Source organism: Gymnodraco acuticeps, unplaced genomic scaffold, assembly GCF_902827175.1.
Source record: "Gymnodraco acuticeps unplaced genomic scaffold, fGymAcu1.1, whole genome shotgun sequence".
Classification (NCBI taxonomy): domain Eukaryota; kingdom Metazoa; phylum Chordata; class Actinopteri; order Perciformes; family Bathydraconidae; genus Gymnodraco; species Gymnodraco acuticeps.
Genome location: NW_022990886.1, coordinates 69781 through 81911, shown reverse-complemented (window position 1 = coordinate 81911; position 12131 = coordinate 69781). Strand labels below are relative to the sequence as shown.

General features: G+C 40.1%; 1 protein-coding gene across 1 annotated transcript in view; it reads right to left on the bottom strand.

Moving 5' to 3' along the window:
- Nucleotides 1-1588: 1588 nt before the first annotated feature.
- Nucleotides 1589-12131, bottom strand: part of LOC117557597 (uncharacterized protein KIAA1755-like) — a 29410-nt gene continuing 18867 nt past the window's right edge. Inside the window, 14 exon segments of the mRNA XM_034233488.1 lie at nucleotides 1589-2091; nucleotides 2229-2291; nucleotides 2671-2948; nucleotides 3148-3393; nucleotides 4030-4146; nucleotides 4609-4786; nucleotides 5586-5756; nucleotides 6745-6969; nucleotides 7701-7790; nucleotides 8209-8458; nucleotides 8666-9645; nucleotides 9773-9970; nucleotides 10171-10293; nucleotides 10507-10645. Of these exon segments, the coding sequence (XP_034089379.1) occupies nucleotides 2253-2291; nucleotides 2671-2948; nucleotides 3148-3393; nucleotides 4030-4146; nucleotides 4609-4786; nucleotides 5586-5756; nucleotides 6745-6969; nucleotides 7701-7790; nucleotides 8209-8458; nucleotides 8666-9645; nucleotides 9773-9970; nucleotides 10171-10293; nucleotides 10507-10645 (3034 nt within the window). The 3' untranslated portion in view covers nucleotides 1589-2091; nucleotides 2229-2252.

The following is a 12131-nucleotide window of genomic DNA, read 5'->3' as shown; positions in this document are numbered from 1 at the left end:
TCTCCTATCAATGGCAATGATAATAATTAATATTTGATCAAGGGCAGTGAAAATATTACTTCTTAAAAAAAAAAGTGTTGTGGCTCAACCTTTATACAGTCTATGGGCTCAACTTGCCCCAGTGTAGGGGTAAGTTGATCCAGGTCAGGGGGTAAATTGAACCACGGTTCAAACCTGGGCATACCTACAACAAATCTTAAACGTAACTATAAACAATATATAACAAACCAAATACAAGCTTAGTTTTTCAAATATTTTTAATATAAATTTCGATTGAATTGATTGATTTTTTTTTAACATGTTAAAAGGAAAAAGTAATCATACAAATGGTGATACAATTTCATACATCTTACCAATCAAACACAGAATAAATTCAACTTTAAATGTAGCTCTTATTATCAACTTGGCCTACTTTCATTCATTTTTCCATTGAAAAACTGGCTCATCTTACCCCAAGGCCCATGGTTCACTTTACCCCATAGCCACCATTTTAGAAAAAATAGCCTAGCATTAAAATTCAGAGTCATCTTTAGCTTAATGATTCACATGGTTTAATACGCTGCCAACACATCAACATATACAATATATGTGTTTAAACCTGGATACTTTTTTTTTTACATGACAGCCGAGATAGCTGACATCTAGAAAATGTACTTTGACAAGCAAAACACGTTTTGTTGTAAAAATGTTTACTTACCAGACCACAATGAGTATCTCTCTTTCACAGGCAATGAGAAATGGGTGGAGCTTGCATAATTTCTGGTCACTTGATTATAACTATAAGGCGTTGCCTGGTTACAGGGGGTGGTTCAATTTACCCACTGGCTCAACCTACCCCCTTCTCCCCTATTGGCTCCAGAGCTGTGCATTGCATGCACAGACTGGAAATGACTAAGTACGCTTGCCAAGGCAGGCTTGGCTAGATAAAAGACTGTGACATCTCAGTTCCCGATGTAATAGTAATCCAAGAAAAATAGGAAATATTTTGAAACCTTTACTTCTAAAGAAGTCGGAAAAGCAGAAGGTTTCGGGGAAGTATGTGGGTGGGGTTCCTGTTGAGCGTAATGAAGCATCACATTTCCTGTTTGAACTGTTAGTAGGCTAGTTACAGTAATCTAACTATCTGTCATACCGTTTAATGCGACATGTTGGCTACAATGTTTCATTTTCTTCTTCACTTTTAAAAAGTAAAGTATTGTGAACAAATCAATCAATTCTCTTCAAATTATGTTAACTCTTTAATGTGGGTTTGGATATTCTGGTGTTGCATATTTGCTTTTCATTAATCAAGGAAATGCATTTGGATAACTTACTCGACTATATTAATTCCCCATCTTAAATTTGTGCCAGAAATTGACTAACTATTTGACTAATTAAAAATATTAGACTTTATTAGATGTTAGCCACACATTTTTTTGTTTCAAGATCTTGCATCTTGGTTTGGATACAAAAAAAAAGTTATTGTGCAAATAAATACACAAAGGACACCTATCATCACTGTAAATCCGCTACATTTCAAATACAAAAGCAAGTTACTAACCTTCACTTCAGTAAAATACTAGTTTGTACGAATGATCAAAAGAAAGGAAAGAGTGAATGTGTTTTATTTTTGAGGAAAAAAGTAGGACATGTTTTAACAAGTTTGATAAATATGTACAAAAGGAAATACATATGGGACAAAAAGGCATAATGGTGTTTGCTGCCTTTGTGATACAATTCTTCACGGACCTCCACATTTTACAAAACTCCTCTAAAATCCGTAAGTTGCTTGTTAATAACATTCTGCTCATTTAATTTCACCACGATTATTAGCACTGTGTTACAAATAGCAGGTAAGCACTGAAAGACTGCAGACACTCTATGATCCTTTGCAAGAGATATGAGACTGGTTTACAGGGACAGCCATGTCAGTTAAGCATTTTGAAATGTTTGAGTACAGTACATTTACAGACTTTTTTAAAAACAAATATTAGGACAACTATTTACAGAGTGGTTATGGATTACAGTTGGTGTATGAAAGGATGTCTGTTTGAATGGTTTCATCTTCAACGCTGTCGTCAACAGATGGCATTTCTTGGATGAAATCCAAATCTGTAGAAGAAAAAAAAGTTTAAATACATTTTCTTTCCACAGCAGAACAGTTTATAATACACATAATTACCAACTGTTCAAAAGGAGTTATAGTAAATAAAAGTTTAAGAACAATGGATAAAGTATAAATTACTCACACTCACCTTGTACTGCATCACAGGTCAAACTTCAGTGGATTTTCCAACACTGGTGTTCTGAACCTGAGGGATTGCATACAACATATAATGAAATATGAATCACAACAGAAGATGAATAATTGACATTGGGAAATGCAATCTGCATGCAGAAAAATCACTTTTCTGTATAAAGACTAGAGCTGCATAAATTGAGGAAAACATGCCATATGCAATAACATTGTTGAATACCACAATAATACAAAAATGAATAAAAAAGGGATTATTTCCAACATTCTTTTATTGAACAGACAGTATTTATGGTGCAGGCATGGTATTTGCAAAACACTAATTGTGCAGTCCGGATAAACAGGGCAGAGATCGTTTATTGATGAATTAATCACTAGGTATTTTAAGTTTCCATATTGTGAACAGTTAATCACTGGTAAGGAGCTTTGTACTGCACCTTGCCGCAGGGCAGGTCCTTGGTCTGATTTTGTAGTTTAATCTTGGGCTTTGGTGCAACTGGTGGTTGGGTTTTTACTGGGGATCCTGCCAGAGCATTTGGTTTTTGGAAGACTGCAGAGGCTTCAGTCCTATGAGCAACCAATGCCTCTTTAACAGTGTTCATGGAGGAACAAAGGGAAGAGGATTCCTCCACCTCTCCTCCAACGGCCGATTGGTAGCTATGACCGGAGCAGCTGAAGCCACTCACACTCTCTCCAGACGACTCGGAGCTGTCCACTGGAACAAAGAGGAGGCTGGATTATACACATGTTCAATGGATAAATGGTCAATTCCATCAACTTCCCTTTAGAAATGTCCTTGGTTGCCCTTGACCCAAACCTGTGACTTTGTTTGAGAGAAATATAACTGTTAAAGTATCTCCAGGTTCATAACATTTTGGTTATGTATGAGTTAAGAACATATTAACTAAACTCACGCAATAAGCTGTGACTCCCACTCTCATGGTCCAGGTCGTCCTCCTCTATAACTCCAGAAGGCAATGCGTATCCTCCAAGGACCCCTGTAACCCCCCTCCTCTCTGGCCCACACAGGTATCCCCCGGGAGACAGGGAACCTCTTCCAGATGAAGAGGAAGAGGACGAGCTGCTTCCTGAACCACCAGATTTGGGTCGAACCCCAAGAAACCCATCCAATGGCCCAAGTGAGGACAGAACCCTGTTTCCTGCAGTGAGAGAAAGTGGGTGATACGATCAAAAAAGCCTAAAGTTATATAAAGCCTATTGTCACCTTCATCAATGACCATTTGGTAAAATAGCTAATAGTTGAATTGGTGGGTTTACAGGTCAGAATCCATGCATCAGGCACAACGTCAATATTGCATCATCACTAAAGAAGAGCTGAAGCCTCCACCTCTCCAGACTGGCCATCAGGCCACATGGAAATGTCCGCCACTGGGTGGATTCAGTGAGTACACATGTAGTTGTTTTTTAGTTACGTTAGCAGGATTGCAAGGAAATGGTAGTTATTAATAGTATGAATTCCACTCAAGGTCATGGAAAGTTTTGGATATCTGAAAAGGTGTCTGTAGCCTATATTGTACTACGGTAAGACGTGGGATGTTTACTTGTTGCTCATTCCCAAATGCTTGTATGTCTTTCTGCCCAGATAAACAGAGTGGCAAAGTGTATCACTACACTGGTAGTTGTTAGGCAGCATCAACAAATAAGGTTAGCCTACACAATTAGCATTTTGTTGGTTTTCATTGGCGAACAGGCTGGCCTGAGTCAATCTGCTGGCCTGGCCACTGCTGCTGAATAAAATGAAAGCCATGAATCAGTGAGTAAACCTATTTGCTTACCTCTTCCCATCTGTACATAGTTGACAGCTCTGTCATTGATTGCTGCATCACTGGGCTGGATGTCCATAAACGGCTTGTTTCCAATACCCATGAACACTCTCTCCTGCATACGGACCTCTAAAAACACATGTGAAATAATCAGTTCAAAATGTTTTCAAATTCAGGAATGGAAATTAAAGCAAACGCAAGCAGAGGTGGAAGAAGTTCTTAGATCTATTACTTTGGTATAGAAAGCAATATCACGTTGTAGAAATTGTGGAAATGCTCACTTGTTTTGAAATATCAAGAAAGATAGGTACACAGGAAGGGCAAATGTCATTATAATGAAAAGGCTCTATCAATAGAATAGAATAGACTAGAATAGACTATATCTTTATTGTCATCATACAAAGTACAACTACATTTATTTGGCAACTCTCACTGCAGTAGAGAGAGCCATCAACAACTCTCTATTACATTAACCTCACACATGTTATAATATTTGTAATGGACAGTACAGTATATTGGCATGAAGCCATTTCATGGGCATGTCATGCCACACCAGTGCGTGTTTATGTATTTGTGTCCATTTGTCGGTACCTCTGTTGTGTACTGCCTGCTCCCACAGGATACGCTCCAGGTCCTTGGTCCAGGCGTCCTTCGCCTCCCGACTGGCTGATTGAAGTATGTATGTGTCCTGGGTTTTCCTCTTCCTGAACCAGATCTCAAAGCACAGGCCGCTGTCACCACTGTTTTGGGTCATGCCTACATCTGATGTCTAAATGGAAGCAAAGACAAACTAGTCATGTAACATGTTAGTTTGAAATATGAAAAGCATGAAAAGTACAGACAATTCTCAACAACTTGTTTTATTTGACTTGTGGTGTGTTATGCAGTGTTTCAGAGGATTTACTAAACTTCTGGTGAGGACAAAATCTAATAAATGTTATGTTAGTGGTGGACAAAGTGTGAATCTCATAGGAAGACAGCCCCTAAAGTAAAGTGTAGTGTATGGGGCCAAAGCTACAGTGTTGTTAACCTGGAGGTCGAGGTTGGCTCCTGAATATTTGCTTATGGTTGCAGTTGAAAGCTTCTCCAAGGTGTTAATGGGGTTTATGCTGATTTAGGTGTTAGTCTAATGTTTGCTCTCTTGTTAAAGTACTTAAATATTAGGTGAAATATATACAATTTAAATCCATGAATTTCAATTATATTTAATGTACTGCAATGTTTTCTTTTCTCTAATTAACATTCTAGTGCAGTATCCAAATGTTCTTTGAGATATTATTTCTAACGCGATGCTCTAAATGGGACAACGTTCAATGCCAATTTTCATGTCCAGGCCTCTCCTTGAACTTAGGTCATTGGTAATTGTTCTCGAAGAATGACGTCTGCAAATAATGAGTAGGTGTAATTGTCATTCAGAATGCACACGCATTTAGGGAGTTATCCTGTTACAACAAAAGAGGAAGTAATAGTAGATCTGAAACTGTTATTGCTTAATTTACTGCTACTTCTGGTTCACGTAACACATGTAGACCTTTCATCAAGTTGTGTGTGTTCAGCAAAAAGTGTACCTTGAATGACTGTTTGTAGATATATGTATCATTTCCTACATCCGTCTTCCTGGTTTTGCTAAAAAGAATGAGTTCTTGAAAGAGAAAAATGTGGCGTAAACATTTTTTCTTCCTGAATGTGACCAATAACTCATCCTGCCGTATCAGTTGCCCCTGCTCCTTCAGATTAACCTGCAGTACACACAAAAAGAGATTATGGGGGATTATGTATGGTATTCAGCAAAAAGAAATAGAAAATACCAACTTCAACTGTACAAATTATTTATCAATATGATGTACAATCAGCCTTTTCTCCCAAAAATGATTATTTTGTTTTTAAATTCAGCTGATGAGGACATAAACATTTCATATAAATGCCTTAGGCAATTTCAGTTAAAATCACTACAAAATATTTTCTGACAATGTACAGAGACAATAACCTTTATAAGCTAACCAACACAATTCCTATGAATCTGCTCTTTTGGTAATGGAGCACATCCCAAGCACACAGCATCTCCCTTCACATTCCATGGACAAATTATGAAACTATAATTCTTTCTCTATTATTAACCCATTTTATTTCTTCCACCCACATCAATCCCTGTTGATCTAAGGTATTGCACAAATCCACAATGATGAATGTTCTGGAAAACTACTCCTTCCCCTCACTTACAAATAACTGTAATGGATGAATGCTGTCATCTTGCCTTGTCTGTACCTGTCTGCCAACTATGCTTTCCCCATCAAAGTAGAGATTTCAATGAACACTGCTCACTGCTGGAGGGTGATAAGTCATTCTTATCACAGTATACTATATATCTATAGAGCATAACTGTATAGGTATGTAATGTGTACAGGACATGAAGACCTCCCCCTCTTATGGTCTTTCTTAATATTTCGGTTTACAATATAACACAACATTTTAAAGGAACAAGCTGCCTATCTTCATTAAAAACTCACATGTTCACCATGGCCTTTGAACCCTAACCCATCACAGTCCCCCTGCTTCCACTTCCATTGCTATTTATTTAATTTGTACTTTATTATTTGCCCCTTTTGTTTGTTTGTTTGTTTGTTTGTTCACCATGTAAAGCAGCCTTGGGTCCCTTGAAAAGCGCTATACAAATGTAATATATTATTATTATTGTTACTATTATTATTATTATTATTATTATCTTACGTCGCAGTGGTGGATGGCGTCCATTGCCAGCAGGTTGTTGCCATGGCGAAGTTGGAAGTGGACGACCTCCAGGGCGGCTTTGACCTCAGCCATCTCTCTGGTTTGTCCCGGACCGCACTCCCTCATCATGTCCTGCAGCAACAGGCTGTACTTACTGATCCGCTGCACGGGCTTCAGCAGGTACGACCACAGGTCCATCTTATCCCCCAGCTTCAGCTGCTTTTGCTGCCGTACGAGGAGAGGAGACAACGCTTCATTATTGTCCAGCAGTGCTAGAAATGTACTTCTAGTAAGGTATTAGAATAATGGTGAAGTCTATTTGGAGAACACTTTAATGATAAGTGGAGAGACAGACATCCATCAAATTGCAGGTCACCCTTGAAAAAGAGATCTTTTGATCTCAAGGGGCTTTCACCTGGTTAAATAAAGGCTACAAACAATGACTTAGTGTAAAGAGACGTGCCCCCATTCTTAGAAGGTCACTTATTTTTATTAGCAATGCTATCAGCTTGGCTCAGAAGTGGTATAAGTACTAATATTTTTGTCACAAGTAAAAGTAGCAATACCACGGTGTAGAAGTTCTCAGTGTCAAGTAAAAGTCCTTAAGTGTACATCTATCTTAAGAATCAAAAAGTAAATCATTATACCAACTGGGCAATTTCAGAATACTTTATAAAGTACTTTGTTTTAGTTAAAAGACTGTGTACTGGGGTGTATTCTAATCCATGACAAAACATTGTAATATATTAGTTGATTTATATTTGTTTGCATTATAAATCTCAACATTAAAAGTAACTCAAAGAACTGCTTGGTCTAAGTACAAGCTCACATAGCAGCTAGTCGATTCTTAACACATAATTATCTCCAGTTTTCTTAAAGAAAAGTGAGGATGTGGTTTTGAGAAGAGAAATGGGAATAGTAATGAAGAGCAAAGAGAGGATGGCAGTGCTTCTCACCTTGAAGAAGCCCTGTCCATGATTAATGAGAAGACAATCAGACTGTGGTTTGTTCTTGCTGTAAAGGGCATACAAAGCAAAGCTGTCCCTCTAAAAAACAGATGAAAAAGAAAGAACGTTAGTCATCTTCATCATCTGCAACAAAAGAATACGCACACGTCAAACTGAAGTGCAAACTAAACAGTGTATAAGAGCAGTTCACATGTGTGTCGATTGTACTTCTCAATTCCAATAAATGGGTTAAATACAGTTGTTAAATTGGAAATAAAGGCATTGCATTGGTTTACAGTCAGGACACATCTGGCAGGGCTTTTGTTGGCAAACGATTATGCTTAATTATTATGGTTTTGGCTCAAAACAGGAAACCATGGACGACTTCTCAACATTAACGTCTCACATCTGCCTTGACATAGTTTCGTGATGAAAACAACAATAACCCAGGTCCTACCGAACTTGCAGGCTATAATTGATTTGTAATACTTCTTTGCACTGTTAATATTACACATACATGTCGTAAGAAGCAGCGTCCCACTCTGAATGGTTCATCCACGCAGCTCTCCAACTCTTTCAGGAAGTGATGCCGGTGGAAGTCGTGGAGTTTTTCTAAGTTGCCGAAGATGCTCCCCCTCTGGCCTCGGAGGTCCTGAGGGACGTCGGGCCTCTCCAGCTCGGGGAAGTAGTGATCTCGAACATAACACAGGGCCTTGACGTACTCCCTCTCTGTGGACAGCAGCTCCTCCATGATCCTCCGCAGTCTCCTGTTCCGCATACAAGAAATGGAAAGTGTGAATGTGAAGCTCATAATGTAACCCAGGTGAGCTTGGGATCAGTTTGATGTATTTGTGCGGGTATGACAGTGTTGCAACTACAGAACAACTGGGCCATTCATGAATATAACCTATGTAATGTCATGTACAGCATCTCACTGAGATTTAAATTACAGCTGAGGCAGGGGGCTTACTTACAAAACATTGCTGCCATTGTTTTCTGTTGGTGTGAGTAATGTCTCTGGGGTCTTTAAATCCTTAGGGCTCTGTGTAGAGGCCGAGCATCCTCCACCCTCCTCTTCATTACTGTCTGTTTTTGACTCGCAGCTCAGGTTTCCTGACCGTAAACTCTCGTTATGGGAAACGGGCAGATTTTGGACGGTCTGCAGATTTGGTTCCAGTGGCTGACAGTGTTTGTGTCTCACATTTAAAGGTGAAAGGCCAAAGATGCTTGTCAGATGAGAGCTCGCACATGAGCCCTCGCTCAGGGACCGACCCAAAGGTTGGTGCAATGGGAGATCATCGCCCTCATTAATTGAGTCTGTTCTCCTCAGATCTTCCTCACTGTGATGTGTTCTGGACATTTGTTTGGTTTCTGGAGGAAATTGGCCGTTTTGTGGAAAAACTGGAGAATTGTTTTTGTTTTGAACTTCTTCTCCGTGTAATTTATGTGCTTGGGATTCTCCTCCCTCCCCATCTTTCAAGTCCTGTTTTAAATCGTGGTTGAGGCATGCAGCAGTGGTGCTATCTCCTTCACTTTTTGAGATATTGACGACCTCTTTCTGAGAGGTTGGCTGCTGTCTCAGGGAGCATTCGTCCTCCCCCAACTCGCTCCTTTTCTCCTCCTTCTCTACTCCTCCATATACCTCTTGAGGGTTTGCAGCTGTGGTCTGCGGGATTTGGTTCTTATCTACGCCATTCTCCTTCTTTTGCCTCTCCTCAAGACGCTGCCTAAGTTCTTGGCACTGAACCAAGGCAGCATTCCACACTTTCATCAGCCCCGAGGCCCCTGATCCCACAGCACAGGCCTTAGCTTTCACAGCCTGGAAATGCAGGGTGGAGAATTCGCTACCTAATCTCTCTACATACATTTGGAGTGTTCTCAGGGTCTGAGCTGAGTAACACCCTGGCTCTACCTGCTCCAGAAAATGACTGCATTCCTTGGCCAAAGCAGACGCCTAGAATGAAACAAAAAAAAAGGGAATTTTAAAGTTAACAAAAATCATATGTTGGCAAACGGCAAGTGAAGAAAAAGGACAATTTAATTTGAAATGTCAGATGGATGAAAGATGACAAAACACATACCTGGTCACAGAAGCGGTGCACATGCACCAGTGTGTTCAGTTCTTTGTGCCTCTGTTCTGTCCGCACCATAAAATCATCCACATTGGATTTGAAAGTGCTGAGCAAAGTCCGAAAAACATCTGATGCAGGACTGGACTCACTCGCCCCAACGAGTCCCTCTGCCTCCGTCACCAGGGTCAAGGCGTACTGTTGTTTCTCCTGTAACAAATAATAAGATGTCAAGTGGAAGATTGATTTCCCCTTTCCCACATCTACAGTATGGGAGTCCCTTAATGTTAACAGTGAAGTAATTACAATTTTTGGAAAGAAAAAAAGAAAGAAAAACCTTTGGTATGTAAAAACTAACAGACAGCCAAATAAAGGCAATTTTTTAAAATGTTGTTATATTGCTGTAATACCTTAGACTCCGCGTGAAACACATAAAAGTGCTGCAAGGCCTCTTCAGTGCACATCAGGGACTCATTTGTTGTGTAAGAATTCTTCAGCCTCTGCTCGCCTTCTGCATTGAACCATATCCCAGCCTGCAAGACGTAATGTAGGATTACACAATGTTACAGTTAACTTGGCACTGTGAGTGTAGCCTTACACTTGTTATTACAGAGAAACAGTTAAATCAATGAGAGCAAAAGGAGACAACCTTGAATCTCTCTTCATAGAAACACTTCATTAGTAAAGGTTTCCTCACATATTGTAGATTTTAATTGTTGTGAACCTGGTGAAAGAACTTGTGTTACCGTGCTAATGTTGGCCTCCATCTCTCTGAGCCTGAAGAGGTGCTCCAGCTGCTGCAGTGACTCGTTCGATCTCATCACCAGGGTGTGGAGCTTCTCCTCCACCTGGTTATACAGACTAGTCACAGACTCCAGAGCATCTCTGCAAGGACAGTGAATAAACAATAAAAAAACGATGAGACAAATCACACGCAACTGGGTTATTTAGTATCATTTGTTATTTCAAGTGTATTAATGGGCTAAAGCAACAATTGATGAGTTACAGTAAGACTCTTACTGTACTCTTACTGTAACTCAGTGGTTCTCAAACTTTTTCTGTCAGGCCCCCCCTTTGGAGAAAAAATAAAAAGTCGGGCCCCCTAAAGGTGTTCACAGTTTCCAGCTATAGTGTTATATTAAAAAGTTTAATTCAGCGTATTTCTATATTAATTTAGAGATCACATGAGATTCCATAAATGATGTGTGCTCATTGCAGTGGCTATATGCTGTATGATTGTTGCTACTGTTTGGCTGCTGGGGTAGTGGGTGATGTAACTTCTCATTATTGTTTGATTGTTGTTCAACGAAATAATAATTGATCAACTATACCTGTTATGTGCAACATATAGTGAAACATCTGTTATGGAAATGGTGAGATCAAATGTATTAACATTGCTGACTGTAAGCTGTATTCTGAAAATGTCATGTCATGTCATGTGGTTTGACTGATTAGGTCAAATCCCTGGAGTGACCTTTGAATGTGTGTGAGTGATCAACGGATGTTTTTGCAAGGGGGTTTGACGACACAACAGGAAGTTAGGATAAGGTGTTATCTGTTTCCCTGCTGCTCTGTGTAGGGTGTGAGTTTTGCATACGGTGCAAGGGGGTCTCAGCTGACCTAATCAAATGTTGTAATGTAACTAAGCTTTGATAAGAGAGACTGTTTCACTCAGAACAGGACATGCTCTTTGGAAGAGACGTCATACTTGCACACACACACTGTAAAGAGAGGGGACGGACCAGACGAAATCAACACCAGCTGACTCACTGCTTGGGGGTCGCCCAGGAGTGAACAACGAATTAGAAGATATGAAGGGAGGAGCACCCGCCACAACTCCTCCGCTTATGTGTGTAAATACTGTAACATTTCAATACTGGACACTCTTGTTCTGACTGGCTGTAGTGATACGTATATCGCACGGTGGTAGAACTTGAGTCCGGGGTACTCTGTATTTCTGTACTGTTGCCTTTTACCAGTAAACTCAGCTTATTGCTTATCTCATATCTCGGTGTCTGAGTCCTTCTTCTTATAGCAGACCACTCATCAACGGACGGCGCGGAGCAGAGGTGAACCTTCCACCACCGCCATTGGGTGGTGCTCCAACACCCCCCCAACACAAATAGTCACGCTCAGTGGCGGCGCCATAGATGTATTTTGGGGGTGCTGTGGGGTAGCTTGACGTTTCATAGAAGGTGCTCAAACTTTTAGGGTTTCCCATTTAATGTACCGGGCGCTACAGTGGAATTTTCTACTGCAACACTCCCCACGCAAACACACAGTGTACCCGTGACTGTTACAATGAAGGCTCGATAATCAGCTCACGGCATATAGGTGTAAGCAGGGGTAAAGTCATAGGCGGAGTTTGACA